This window comes from Acomys minous, assembly GCF_964271855.1.
Source record: "Acomys minous genome assembly, chromosome: 5".
Classification (NCBI taxonomy): domain Eukaryota; kingdom Metazoa; phylum Chordata; class Mammalia; order Rodentia; family Muridae; genus Acomys; species Acomys minous.
Genome location: NC_140494.1, coordinates 62,463,842 through 62,478,415, shown reverse-complemented (window position 1 = coordinate 62,478,415; position 14,574 = coordinate 62,463,842). Strand labels below are relative to the sequence as shown.

The 14,574-nt window shown below is 39.4% G+C and overlaps 1 protein-coding gene across 2 annotated transcripts in view; it reads left to right on the top strand.

The window, feature by feature from the left end:
* C9 (complement C9) overlaps window positions 1-14,333 on the top strand; it is a 46,864-nt gene extending 32,531 nt beyond the window's left edge. Inside the window, exons 6-11 of one of the 2 annotated variants that reach the window (XM_084781824.1) lie at window positions 1,835-2,095; window positions 3,056-3,296; window positions 6,000-6,146; window positions 7,357-7,535; window positions 12,885-13,110; window positions 13,779-14,333. In XM_084781824.1, coding sequence (XP_084637950.1) covers window positions 1,835-2,095; window positions 3,056-3,296; window positions 6,000-6,146; window positions 7,357-7,535; window positions 12,885-13,109 — 1,053 coding nt within the window. In that variant the 3' untranslated portion in view covers window position 13,110; window positions 13,779-14,333. Of the gene's footprint in view, window positions 1-1,834; window positions 2,096-3,055; window positions 3,297-5,999; window positions 6,147-7,356; window positions 7,536-12,884; window positions 13,113-13,778 lie in introns of those variants that run through there. The other variant, XM_084781825.1, reaches the window with a different exon arrangement.
* The last annotated feature ends 241 nt before the right edge of the window (window positions 14,334-14,574 follow it).

Here is a 14,574-nt window from a genome sequence, read left to right as displayed (position 1 = left end):
GATCTTCATTCTCATTGTGACTTGAGATCCTGAGTGAAAATGAATATAAAAATAATGGACTGATTCGTTTGATGGTGGAGCCATCAGGGTTCTAGAGTATTCAGATTGGTGCTGCCATTGATGAGAGGCCCTCGGTGCGACACCGGAGCAGCAGAAGAGTGTTTCCATCAGGTCAGCACTCAGAAACGCATAGAGCTGTGGTCCAAGAGGAGCCAGGGTAGATCTAAGGGGCTGGCCCCTAACTGGGCAGTGTTGTAAATGCCATTTACATGGTAGTGGTTTTGAACCATGAACCATGCAAGGCTGAGGGAGTCATGAAGAGCAGGCACTGTGTGGCAGAGTTAGAGTCCTGCAGAGAGGCCCTGACAAACCACTGGAAGAGACACTAGAAAAGTGAAACCTCGATTGCAATGGAGACAGCAGGATATTTAAAATCTGGAACCATAGGGCATCTCCTAAGAAAAGCTGCAGATATGAAATGGATATAATCTAAGCCTAGGAGACAACCTGTAATGCTACAGGTCTGGAGGAGTAGGGCTTCTACAGCCTGCTAGGGCCCTGACTATATCACCGATCTCAGACGCTGAATACAGAGGTAGAGGAATTGCTGCTTTTCCCTGTTGAATCTTTGAGGAACAGATTTGGATGTAATTGTTCTGCATCCCAGTTCGTTTGTTCTGTACCATTATATGTTGGAAGAATGTGGCTTGTTTTTTTCCCTCCATAGGCACTTAGAGTTAAGAGACTTTGAACTTTTTTTAATTTTTAAAATTAATTTATTCATATTATATCTCAGTGGTTATCCCCTCCCTTGTATCCTCCCATTCCTCCCTCCCTCCTATTTTCCCCTTACTCCCCTCCCCTATGACTGAGACTGAGGGGGACCTCCTCCTCCTGTATATGCTCATAGGGTATCAAGTCTCTTCTTGGTAACCTGCTATCCTTCCTCTGAGTGCCACCAGGTCTCCCCATTCAGGGGACGCGGTCAAATGTGAGGCACCAGAGTACGTGTGAAAGTCAGACCCCTTAAGGTGTCTGAATTTTTAAAGGCTAAGGATTTTTATAAAGTTAGACTGTATCTTATGTTACTATACAAACGTATATTTTGCAGACAAGAGCTAGAAGGCTATAGCTTAAATGTGATCTGTCCATGTGACCTGTTAAAATAGGAGGGGTTGTGATGCTCAGTTGTAATTAATTGTTCACTTGACACAATCTATAATCTCCCCCCAGGCATGTCTGCAGGGGATTGGCTGGACTGTGTTAATTTCTGTGAAAAGACACAGCCTAAAATCAGGTAGCACCATTCCTAGGGCTTAGGGCCTACGCTATGTTATAGTAAAGGATGAAAACTGAGCAGAACTAAACATTGGCTCTCTCTCTCTCTCTCTCTCTCTCTCTCTCTCTCTCTCTCTCTCTCTCTCTCTCTGTCTCTCTCTCTCTGTCTCTCTGTCTGTCTGTCTGTCTCTCTCTCTCTCTCTCTCTCTCTCTCTCTCTCTCTCTCTCCCTCCCTCTCTCCCTCCCTCCCTCCCTCCCTCCATCTTTCTGCTCTTAACTATGGAAGCGATGAGGTCAACTGCTTCAGATACCTGCCTTCACTTCTCCAAAGTGATGGAGTCCTGAGCCGAATGCATCTCTTCTCCCCTAAAGTTGCTTTTGTTAGGATATTTTATCACAGCAATAAAAATGACATTAAAATACGACACTGTGCTTGAACCCAAGAAATCCGACTCCAGCAACTTTACCTTAAGCTCCTTCCTTCTGCTGCTTTTCAAATCACTGCCTGATTTTGGTTTGTTTTTAACAGCTATTTTTTTTTACTATGCCCTTTTAGACCAAGGCTGATAAAAGTTTCAGAACTGAGAATTATGAAGAACAGATTCAAATATTCAAAAGCATCATCAAGGAGAAGACCTCAAATTTTAATGCAGATTTATCTCTAAAACTTACAGTCACTGAAACACCTGTAAAAGGAGTTAACGACATTTTCCCAGACAAAAACTCTTCAAAGCCTAAGGACTCTTCAGCTAAGTTTCAATTTTCATATTTCAAGAGTGAAAATTTTCAACGATTGTCGACATACTTTTCAAAGACGGTAAGAACAGGATAATTCATATAAAGAATATTATAGGACTATTTCAAACTCCCCAAGCCTCTCTCTGAGGTAACAGGAAATGAAACTAAAACACAGAAAAAATTTCACAGAGATATTGTGAACAGGAAGCAGACTGCCAAGGACAGGGAATTCTCAGATGCTGGCAGTAGTCAGTGAGGCCGACATTGGGTTTTACTGGCTAGAAGTATGTGTTCTACGGGTTCAGAGCATCCTGCTTGACTTTCACGTCAGAGCATCCCATTTAACAGTCACCATGATTATTAATTCAATGAAGAATTAATCTGGGAGATTTTGCTTATTTATCTAATGCCCCCCTCAGGGCGATGTCTATGTGCTCACAGTAGAGCCTGTCTCTGAAGCAATGGTGGGTGTGCTTATACACGCTGCACACAAAATTGGTTTGCTTACTTTGGAATTGCATTTGCAGACTGAGACTTTAAAGAATTCTCTTTGTTTTCAGTGTTTAATGTGGATTTCAGAGTTCACTTCACCACCTCTAAATAAATGCTGTTTTAGGCATTGGTAGGATATTGATCAAATGCTGACTCTTCCTTTCCTGATACATCATCATCTGCTTAGATGCTTCATCTGCATTAATAAAAGTAACAATCCACTCTCAATATTTATATTGTACTCAACGGTACAGTTAGTTTGTATGAGTCCACACATTGCCACGATATACATGTCCCCCCGAGAGTTGGAACCTTTTAGCTCACTCCTTGCTTTCTTAGTTGTATACTGACCATATGGCTAGTCATCTTCCTAGATACTTAGAGTACTTTCTTGAATCAAGCCAATGAAGAATCTTATCTTTGTGCAGCTGAAAGCTCAGCTGAGGGTGTCTGCCAAAAACAATGAATACAATAGCAAATAAAGACAGCTATCTAGTCTTTAGAAATGGATTAGTGATGAAAGTCATGTTTCTTTTCTTTCACAAAGGAAAAAGTGTTTCTGCATGTGAAAGGCATGGTTCATCTAGGTAGATTTGTAATGAGAAATCGCGACGTTGTAGTGACAACAACTTTCCTGGATGACATAAAAGCTCTGCCAGTTTCCTATGAAAAGGGAGAATATTTTGGATTTTTGGAAACGTATGGGACTCACTACAGCAGCTCTGGGTCTCTGGGAGGACTCTACGAAATGATCTACATCTTGGATAAAGCTTCCATGAAAGAGAAAGGTATGCCTGAAAATGAATTCTCGCTACAAACGCGGTTACAACTGAGTACTCTTGCTTTCATTCCCCTCTTTCAGTAAACTCTTAGAATGAAATAACCTAATAATCTGCTCTTTTGAGATAATTCTATTTTGCACTTTGGCATCTAACAGTCTATCAAACAGCTCATTGATTTACACTTTGAATAAGCTCATTTGCTCCCAAACTACGCAGTAGTATTACAAAGAAATGTACCATCATATTATAATGGAATGGCTGGTAATGGGAATACAGCTTCTAAGAAAACTTTATTTAAGATGTAGAAGAAGGTATAAGAAATAACTTACATAACCTGCTTCTTACTACTCAGACTAGTTCAATTTATGTATGATGACTATCTTTCAAAGTATTCTTCAGTGTTGGTGGGAACAAATTGTTCTAAACATTGTCTTTGAGAGAAAGGAAGAATCAGTATTTTAATATAAATATAATGTGTTAAAACAAGATTGAAAAATTAATTTTGTCTCATATGGTTATCATTCGAATATTATGGGGATAGTTCAGTTGAGAGCATATTGAATAAGACTTTGTTACAATCAAAACCATGGGTCAAAAGTAACATAGTGATTCACCCATGCATCCTCTCAAGTTAAGAGATGCTTTGGACCAAAAGATTCATCGAGTCCTTTTAGAAATAAAGCAGAGCGTAGAGCAATATGTGCCTGTAACTTCAGCTACTTAAAAAGCTAAGGTAAAAGGCTTGCTAAAGACCAGGAGTTTGAGGCCAGCCTGGATATCACAGAAAGACTGTGTTTTGTAAAAATAATAAAGTAAACTCAAAATGATTGTGTTAATAAATCATAACTATAGTCAGCCATGGTGGTGCATGCCTTTGGTTTCAGCACTTGTGAGATGGAGAGGCAGTAGGATCTCTATGAGTTCTAAGCCAGACTGGTCTACAAAGAGAGTTCCAGGACAGTCAGGACTATGTAAAGCAACTCATCTCAAAGAACAAAAACATTAATAAATTAAACAATTAATTAATTAAAAATAACCATGTGGTCCATTGAGTGATTATGACTAGTTACAATATGTCATAGATGCCAGCATATCTCCACTCCATCCTCACAATACTTGGGTCTCCCTGTTGGACAGGAATGTGTTACTAAGATACACTTTCATGGCTCCTGTGTGTGTCAAGGCCTCAGTTTCAAATGGAAAGTGGGAAGTAATGGTGATCCTAAGCTCAACACTCTCCCTGTATCAATAAACATTTCCTGTATGAACAGATGACATGGCCAGAGCCAACTGCTCTTGCTACCTCAGTCTGGTATTGAGCATATACAGGCCTCCCCAGGGGCATGCAATATGGAGGTGTTTGGACCACTGTGTTGTTCACGGCTGTACCCACAGCACAGGGAGGTCTCTGTAAGCTCCACTTGGTAGGCTGAGTCAAAGCAAATCACAGAATGAGGAACATGAGAGGAACCATCTGAGAGAAGGCTCAGCCAGGGTGATCAGAACACAGAGAAGCCATCAGCCCAGATGTGTCTTTGAATCAAAGCTCTACAAAGGAGATCCTCGGTTCTGAGAAACTCAGAGCTACCTACTTAAACCCATATACCTTCTGGCCTTAGAAAATGGTCCTGGGGCTAGTCCCAGTGCCGTTGAAGAGAAAACTGCATCTCTGTACCTCATTTTAGGTCATTTACATATGGAAGTGTCCACCCCTGAGGTAGCAAATAGGCTCACTTCTTGAGGGTGGGTGTAAGATTCTAGAATCCTTTCTGTCATTGTCTTCTTTTTCATTTTATTTTATTCTTTAAATTCTCCCACTTCCCTTCTCACTGGAAATGGCAGCAGATAATTCTTCTGTTGTTCCCACAAGTGTGCACGAAACACATGTTGGATGAATTAAATTCTGCATTAAATGTGGTTTTCCTTTCTGTTAGAAACAAAACATGGTGGAATTCATAACAAATAATAGCATGTATATGTGTGCATGTATGAGGTAACATCAAAAAGAAGTATGAACAAAAGCTAAAGGACTCCCTAAAGTCAGGTCTGTTTACCTTTAAAACAAAGGAACTGTTGAGAAATATTAAATATACATGTATTACATATGTTGCATATGTAATATATATACAATAATATATACATTCAAGAAATTTCAGGATATAACTGCTTAGGTAGGCATATGCCAGAGTGAGTTGACTTCCAAGATTCTTATGTGTAGTCATTCATAGTATCAGGAGAAATGAAGTTGCTATATATTCAAACCATCTGTCCAAAAGAATTGGATATTGTTTTGTGATTCTGTAGACTCAAATGAAAATGAGTGATACTTCATAAGATTAGTGTATGAATTAAATTAGCTAAATCATACAAGATGTTTAGAATGATTTCAGGCATATATATATAACATTCTGTGCATGTTAGCTGTTGCTGTCTCCCTTGAGTATCACAAAGGATTTTACTATAACCACCTAGGCTGACCTATATCCTTTTCAAGCTGACCTATATCCTGATAAATGTAATATGTCCTTTGCTATCAAGTTGACAAGCCAAGTGAAAGGATGCCACTAGATCCCAATAAAAAGGCAAGACAAGGAAGACATGATGTTACCTTTGAGTCAATAATGATGTCTAGGAATGTACATAGTAAGGTTAGAATTTGTGATATTAACAGATAATATCAAATAATCTTCATATGAATCTATAACACAGGTATTGACCTGAATGATGTAAAGCGGTGTCTTGGGTTTAAACTGGATGTATCTCTAACCACTCCTCTACAAAGCATCTTAGATGGACCATCACTCACAGCAAATGTTAATAAAAATGATTGCACAAAGACCGGTGGTGGTAAAACTGGTAAGTGTGGGAAAATTGATTAGATGGAGGAAGGCAGAGCTACTAGCCAATAGCTAAGAGTATTGCCTCTCATACCTTGTTACCATCTTCAGTTAGAAATGTCAAAATCACTTATTAAGAACTATTTTTTTTCCTTTGGTCACTATGAGCAAGAGCAGCCCACAGACACATACCTGTTAGTGCCACTGCTGTGCAAGGGAGGCACATGGCTCTAGGGGCTGCTGGCATTACCACGCTGATCTGTGTATCTTTTGTGGGAATGATAGAAAACCAGTCACTGATGGAAAATTGTCTTGAGCACCAATTTCTTTTTCTCCTTAATTTTCACAAGGTTTGATATAAGCTAATGTAGGCTCTTGTGTCCATGACAATGAATAAGACCTAAATTGTCTTCTCAGCTCTATTTTCAGCATGGCCTCATCGGCAAATCTTCCTTTAGCGCCCAACCACTGCCTTTTTGGAACTCAAGATGCCTGTTACAAACATAACCTTCTCTCGTTAATGTTTAGCAATTTTACAAGAATTAAGGTCTGCTGGAGACATCATATCTTCTTCTAATTAGGAATACTTGAAAATCTTTTTACTTAAATTTTGATTAAACTATTTATTTTAAATTTTTTAAAATGCCTCTGATCATCTGTAAAGAGCCAATTGATAGTGAAAGGGCTGTACAAGCAGAAGCTGGACACTGTTTAAATTATGTTCACTTGTAGATATGACTGCAACTCACAAAGGAACAGAATCTTATACCATTAGGTTCACTGCACGACCACAGGTGGCTATTCCACCACATCATTTAAGTTTTTCATTTGTATAAATGATGAAGGATAAACAACAGTTCACTATCAAGACAATTTCAAGCTCATTATACACAGTATAATAATGAAATTAAGCTTATAAAAATGTATATAATTCCTTCAAAGTCATGTTAATTTCCCTGTATGTACTTGACCTTATATGATGAGATATAAGTTTTCAATCTATCTACCATCATTATTTTTTTAAAAGAAATAGAACTCTATAATTGACTATTGAGAAAAATTGCCCTCATAGATTATGGAACAGAGATTTTTGTAATATCTACAATTGAAGTTCAACAAATACACCAAGCTATCCTAAAAAGATTAGTACACATTTATCAAACGCCATCCAAATAACTGACCACAGAGTTGCAAGTGCTTTTTTCTTCAAGTTTTCCTTGTTTTTCCAGTAAACATCACCAGTGATAACATCATAGATGACGTCATTTCCTTCATAAGAGGAGGAACCAGTAAACATGCAATTCTCCTGAAAGAAAAGCTTCTCAGAGGAGCCAAGACAATTGACGTGGATGACTTTGTCAACTGGGCAACGTCCTTGAATGATGCACCAGCTCTCATTAGTCAAAAAGTAAGGAATGTTTCTTTTAAGACAGAAGATGTTGTCATTTTCTAATTACACATCCAAGTAGGTTCAGATAACTGTTGCCTTTATAAGAGAGAGGTGTCAGTATTAAAATGCTCTCTCATGGCTTCCTCAAAAAGAAGAATGGCATAAAAGAAAGGCATGCCGTCTGTCGCTCACTACAACATGTGATTTCTACAACACTAAATTCTTCAGAGCTCCATGTGCTCTTGAGGATGTATTAAGATTGTTCATAAAGAGTCTATAGTGCAGGGTGGCACAAAACAGGCACCAAGAATACTTCTCTTCGGTCAGCCTTTGGCTCCGCTTGTCTTCTCTGGGAATCATGCATCACCTACCACTCAGGAGACCCTCATCCAAGAGTCATTATGAAAAGGATGTTCATAATGCCTTGACAAACACAAACACAAAGACAAGTAATTCTTGTGGTCAGAGAATCCAATTCTCCCCTCTCTCTTTCTTATGGCGCAGTTGATCTTTAACTCCTAAACTTCAGTGATTCTCCTGCCTCAGCCTTCTGAGTAGTCTGGGTCTAACTCTGTACCCTGGCCTGGTCTTGAACTCTCAGCAAACCTTCTGCCTTATCCTTCCAAGTGCTAGGAATACAGGTGTGAATCTCTTGGCCTGCCCCCCTTTTTTTTCTGTAATTATAATAATGTTCAATCTAGGAAACCCTGAGAGCCTGCAATCTTCTGTTTCCTCATAAAGGGATTGGAGACTGTATGTTACCATTATAAAGATGTAATTACCATTTCCACTTACTAAAAAGACGTATGCTAGTCACTGCTTTTCCCCCCTACCCCCACCCCAGTATTACTAATTTCATTGCTTGTATAGTTCGCAGCTTTCCATGCATGTCTTATGGTTTATTTTCTCCAGTCAAATTTATCTTTGCTCACAATGTCAGTTCTATTACATTTTAGAAATGCTTTTGATAGTACTAGTTTTTGTAGAATTTTACTTCCTTGCTCGATTTTATTGTCTTTGAAGAGTTAATTAAAGCCACCCAAACTCAAATCTGGCAAACTATCTCTTTATATGAAGGAAAAATTCAGAAACTGAAAATTGCAACCAATTCTGCATTTTGGTTATAGAAATAAAGCCTTTAGCAGACACGCACACATAACTGCACATAAGGTGTAGTAGATCATACTGTAGCTTTAGCTGCTTGGAAGGTTAAGGTAGGAAGGCCTCAAGGTCAAGGCTTGCCTGGGCAACTTGGAGGAATTCTGTCTCAAAGTTGAAAATAGAGGTGGAGGGATGGGAGGAAGAGGAGAAAAGAAGATAAACAGATAGATAGATAGATAGATAGATAGATAGATAGATAGGTGAGAGAGAGAGAGAGAGAGAGAGAGAGAGAGAGAGAGAGAGAGAGAAAGAGAGAGAGAGAGATGATATCGGTCAGTGGCAGAGCATTAGCTTACCTTGTATTAATCCCTGGGTCCAACTAGAAAAACAAAACAAAGGTGAAGGTATTTCCCCTAAATTAGATATAATAAAAGTGAAAAAATTGCTTGTATAAGAAAGTGAAAATCGCCAGGCGGTGGTAGCGCATGCCTTTAATCCCAGCACTCAGGAGGAAGAGGCAGGTGGAGTCTGAGGCCAGCCTGGTCTATAAAGCAAGTCCAAGACAGCAAGGCTACACATAGAAACCCTGTCTCAAAAAACAAAGAAACAAAAAAATAAAAAAAGAAAAGAAAAGAAAAATCAAAGGAAGCCCATTTGTTAAATACAAATTTTATTTAAATAAAATTTATGTCTGAAGATTTTAAATAAAGAAAGAATTGAAAACTCAGGCAGACAACATCTAAGCTGGCTTGTTCTCTCAGCTCAGTAAACCAAGTTCAGTCTGTCCTTTACAAAGGGATCCAAGGCTGGTGTCTGGGAGGTTGTAAATAGTGCGACATGTTTCAGAGCTGTCATTTTACATCCGCAGGAATAAAGGCTCTGGTGCGATGTCCCCACGGTATTTACTAGAATCCTCAAAGAACTCGTCAGCAGCCAGCACAGTCCTTCTGGCTAAGTGCATCATAGCGCCTCCTGTTCATTGTTCAGATGTTTTGATTAGTAAAGAATCTGTCCACTCTAGTTGTCTATGTTTCAAAGTCCATAAATTGAAAGCCTAGTTAATTTGCATCAACGTCCGACCTTCCTAAGGAAATGGCAGCTGTACTGTGCCAAGCACCTCTTTGTAAATATATCTTCTTATAGAGAACATTTTTAAAAAGAAGAAATGGTTCATTTTTTTATTTATTTTCCATGTTTTTAAGTCCCTAAAGAGAAATTAGATACAGTTGAATTTGACCTTCAAGCACAGTAAAGTAACACCTACCTGTAATCCCATCTGTTCAGGAGGATGACAAGTTTTGTTTTTTGGTTTTGTTTTGGTTTGGGTTGGTTTGTTTTGGTTTGGTCTTTTTTTTTTTTTCAAGGCAGAGTTTCTCTGTAGCCTTGGCTGTCCTGGACTCACTTTGTAGACCAGGCTGGCCTCGAACTCACAGCAATCCACGTGCCTTTGCCTCACGAATGCTGGGATTAAAGGCATGTGTCACCACGCCCGGTGAAAGGATAACAAGTTTAAAGTCAGTCTGAGCGACGTAATGAGACCTTGTCTCAAAGATAGAAAATGGATCTTCATTTGCCTAGCATAGAGCAGTACGCAGGTTCAACATCCAGTGCCACAAAACACATGCACACACGAGCGCACGCGCACACACACACAAATAAATAATAGCAAGTTTGACCTTGAAATAGATTCTAAGTAGTTTTGCTTTCATATATTTTGTGGAAATGGACCTTTGGGTCGTTGGTTACTAATTACAGTCTGTAACCACTGGTTGTCCTTTTAGTGAGGAGCAGGAGGATTCTATCCTCTGTAGACAACATGTCAAACAATAGGGATGCTCTTAATACTAAAATAGTTATCGTTCTGTGTAACCATACAAAGACTTGCTATACTCTTCCATCCCATTGGTGTTTCATCCTCTGCTGCAAATTAAATCAGTCAGTGACCTACATACTTAAGTTGCCAGGCTCATCTTGGAAGACCAACCATGATGTCACATTATACTAAGTAAACCAATTGATGATTATGATGGTAGAGATACAACTTTGTTTCCTACAGTGACCATGGCAGAACTATACTACATAGAGCCTGTGGCTTTCAATAGCCCACTATCTTGCTCTTGGCCTTTCTCCATAGAGAGGATATAGGCTGGCCTATAGTCACATAGGCCTCTCCATAGAGAGGATATAGTCTGAACGTTTACTTTGGTCTTAGTCTTCACTTTTCAGGAAAAGATGCTAATTCCACTTTCAGCTTGCATGTGTACTGACACAAATACCCTACATATAGTCTCCACAAAACACTTGAACTTTGCTTCTCCCTCTTATAGCCACTGTTAAAAACCAAATCCTTAAAATGTCGGCAGAGAGAAGCTACATCTACTGCAGCTTATTAGAGAGAGATGAAGCTTACAGGCTCTACCAAGGCAACAGCAGCTGTAATTTAATGCACTTGCTTCCTGTAAGGTTTTGCTTTGACATTATAAGAAGCAAGGTTACGTAAGCCTGCTTCACTTTCCAAAAGGATGTTATGTAATACAATGTGCCCTTTATGGGAACTCCTGGGGGGATATTAGTCTTTTATCTCATTTTGTTTCTCCTGGAAGTCAGGTGTATTTTCTCATATGCCTGGGATTGATAAATTCCATTGTGTGCTATTTAATGAACTAGGAGATGTAGCGAGGCTTGTGGTACACCTCGCGCAAATCGACGCATTCCTCTGGCTTTATTCACTGGTATCGCTTGTGCCTCCTCACCTTTTCTGTTCTCAGCTTTCCTTTTTCCCTTTTCCATCTCCTACCACCACTCTTAATCACTTCCCACTGAGTAAATGAATACTCTACATTCAGACTTTCTTGAGTGCCCTGAGGTAATAATGAGTGGTGAACAAATCTGCCACTTTGTTCTGCTATGTAATTCTTAGCAGACACGCCCTGGATGTTACTGACGGATGTTAGTACCCTGTAGGCTACAGCCATAGTGACTGAGTGTAAGTGTAAGTGTAATTATCATTCTCTTACGAAACCACATTTGGCACACACTTTTATTTTGTATGTTTGGAAGAGATATAAATGTGATGAATATTAAGATTGGTATTTTAGAAAGTTTCCTGATAAACTGTGTCCACTTAAATATATCTACAATGACAAGAAAGCTAGTGAATATAGGAGAAAGACTCAAAACTTTTTCTTACTTAATAGAAGGCAAAGTTGGTCATAAAAAGAGGAGCTGTGCAAGAAGGCTTGAGGCGGGTACCCTGGAGCTCTCCTCTGTCTGCCTGTGGTAGTTGTGATGCCAGGATTGAGGCTTCTTTGAAACTGTCACCACCTGTGTGTCCTTCATCTTTATCTCTTTGAACACTGTTTAGATAGTTTTATCCAAACTGTTTCCTCTATGGCCCTCTATTCCTGTATCTTAGATTATCTGGCCTTGACTTTCTTTTGAAGGCAAAACAAGATAAATATCTTTTCTCAAAATCCAAAATAACTCTACCACATGCTAACACTGCTTGTGCTAGTGTGGCAGCGTTGGAAAGAGGGCTCTTTCTTCCAAATAAACAGATCAGAGCTGAAATATGAGTTAGGGTTAGCCAAAACTATCAGTAGAAACTTGTTATGCCTTAGTAGTTCCTGACACATTCCAGATATGAGTCCATTCTTTCTTTCTTTTTTAAAAAATATATTTTATTAATTTATTCATATTACATCTCAATGGTTATCCTATCCCTTGTATCCTCCCATTCCTCCTTCCCTCCCATTTTCCCCTTACTCCCCTCCCCTATGACTGTTACTGAGGGGTCCTCCTCCTCCATTATGCTCATAGGGTATCAAGTCTCTTCTTGGTAGCCTGCTATCCTTCCTCTGAGCGCCACCAGGCCTCCCCCTCCAGGGGACATGGTCAAATATGGGGCACCAGAGTACATGTGAAAGTCAGACCTCACTCTCCACTCAACTGTGAAGAATGCCATTATGTCTTAAAGGTATTGCAAATACCTTCCCCCACTTCAGGCTTCTTACTTGCTTGATGATATTTTTGATAACATATGCCCTCTCTCATTCTTTTTGTTTTTAAATGTAACCTCCATGACAGCATGCATCATGAATACTTCTGATCACTAGTGTAACCTCAAAAGCTAACACAGTATGTGGCAACAACCATTCAATAAGCTTCCCCTTAACAAATAAATTGATGAGTCAGTGATTGAGTGATGGGTGTTTCACAAATTCCTCTGTAGAAAAGACCTAAGACTGAATATTTTCTTTCTTGCAGCTATCCCCTATATATAATCTGGTTCCTTTAAAAATAAAAGATGCATACGTAAAGAAACAGAATTTGGAAAGAGCTGTTGAAGACTATATCAATGAATTCAGTGTTAGAAAATGCCATCCTTGTCAAAATGGAGGAACAGCGGTTCTTCTGGATGGGCAGTGCCTCTGTTCCTGCCCACTCACATTTAAGGGACTTGCCTGTGAAATCAGTAAACGGTATCTTTAAGGTGAGATGAACTTATTTTGCTATTACTAAAGGCAAGAATATTCCTTGATTAGTTCATATGGAAATAAACTAAGTTACTTTCTAGTGAGCTCCACATGTGGTCTAAATACAACTACTATTTACTGAGTACTGAAAGCTAACAAATCAGCCATCATGTGTCATTTTAATATCATCTATCTCTATATATTGTTTAAACAGAAATATTACAAAAGCAAATTCTAGTTACTGTTTTTCTCCTTCCCTCCCTCTCCCTTACTTTCTTTTGTGCGTTTATTGTTCCCTTTCTTTCTTTTCTTCTTTTAGTCTCCTGGTCATTCTAATCTATAGGTGGGATATAAACATTCAATTCTGACCCCAAGCCACTTAACCTCTCTAGTGAAAGCTTCCTAATTTCCCTAGGAATGAGTTCTCTGCATATGCACACTCTACGCTTTCCCTTGGTCATTTGAGCATCCATTACCTTGAATCTCCCAACACAATATGAACATCTTCTTCTAGTCTGGAAACGTGCCTCGTACTTGTGTCTCAGACGATGCTATGGCCCCGGTGCATGGATCCTGTACTTCATTCTGACACAGATAACAGGGGAAGAAAGTACACATGGGAATACGAGTGCAAAGATGGACTCCTAGTCAACACAAAGACTTGACATGCTTCTGTTTTCCATAGGTAATAAAGCAGACCCAAGTTCACATGGAAGGAAAAAAAAAGGACAAAATCCCAGGACTTTCCAACTTAGCATCCTACCCTGGAGGAAATCCTCACCGCCAAGTGGAAAGCAGCTTGCTTCATGGAAATCCTACCAACCTCTGAAATCCTCTCTCTTTTAGGTCTACAGTGCCTTTCCCCCTTCTTTAATGCCTATAATGCTTCCATTTTTTATTCCCTAATGAAGAGTCAGCAGTGAGACATGCCAGGACTGCTTTTTCCCACAGGCAATGCCAATCTCTTGCTAATAAAACAACATTAAATTAAAAACAGAATGTTGTTCTAAAAGGCTTTAAGTAATTGCCAAGTGGCTTTGTATGATTAATATATTCCACCAGTCCCATTACCAAGTCCGTACCATGTAATTTAGTTCTTATTTACGTAGTTGTTTCATTTGCTTGTTCGTTTATATGAGCATGCGCTCATTTGGCAGATGCCGAACACCTACCACATGCACAGTGTTTGCTCTTAGTAGGCTTTGATGTCCAACTTAACTCTACGTGTCTGGGAAGAAGGGATGCCATATGCATACCAAACACTGTTAAGTTAAATCTTGTGACATGGCCTCTGTTTTGCACAAACTCCAGCAATTTCATACAGTTTTAATTTTGAGTTGGTGAGACTTCTGAGCTGTGAAAGGTAAGGCTGCCTGCAGAAGGAGCCGATTAAAATTGCCTGTGGTCTTCCCGTTAGATGGCAGTGGGGTCTTAGGTGTGTGTGTGTGTGTGTGTGTGTGTGTGTGTGTGTGTGTGTGTGT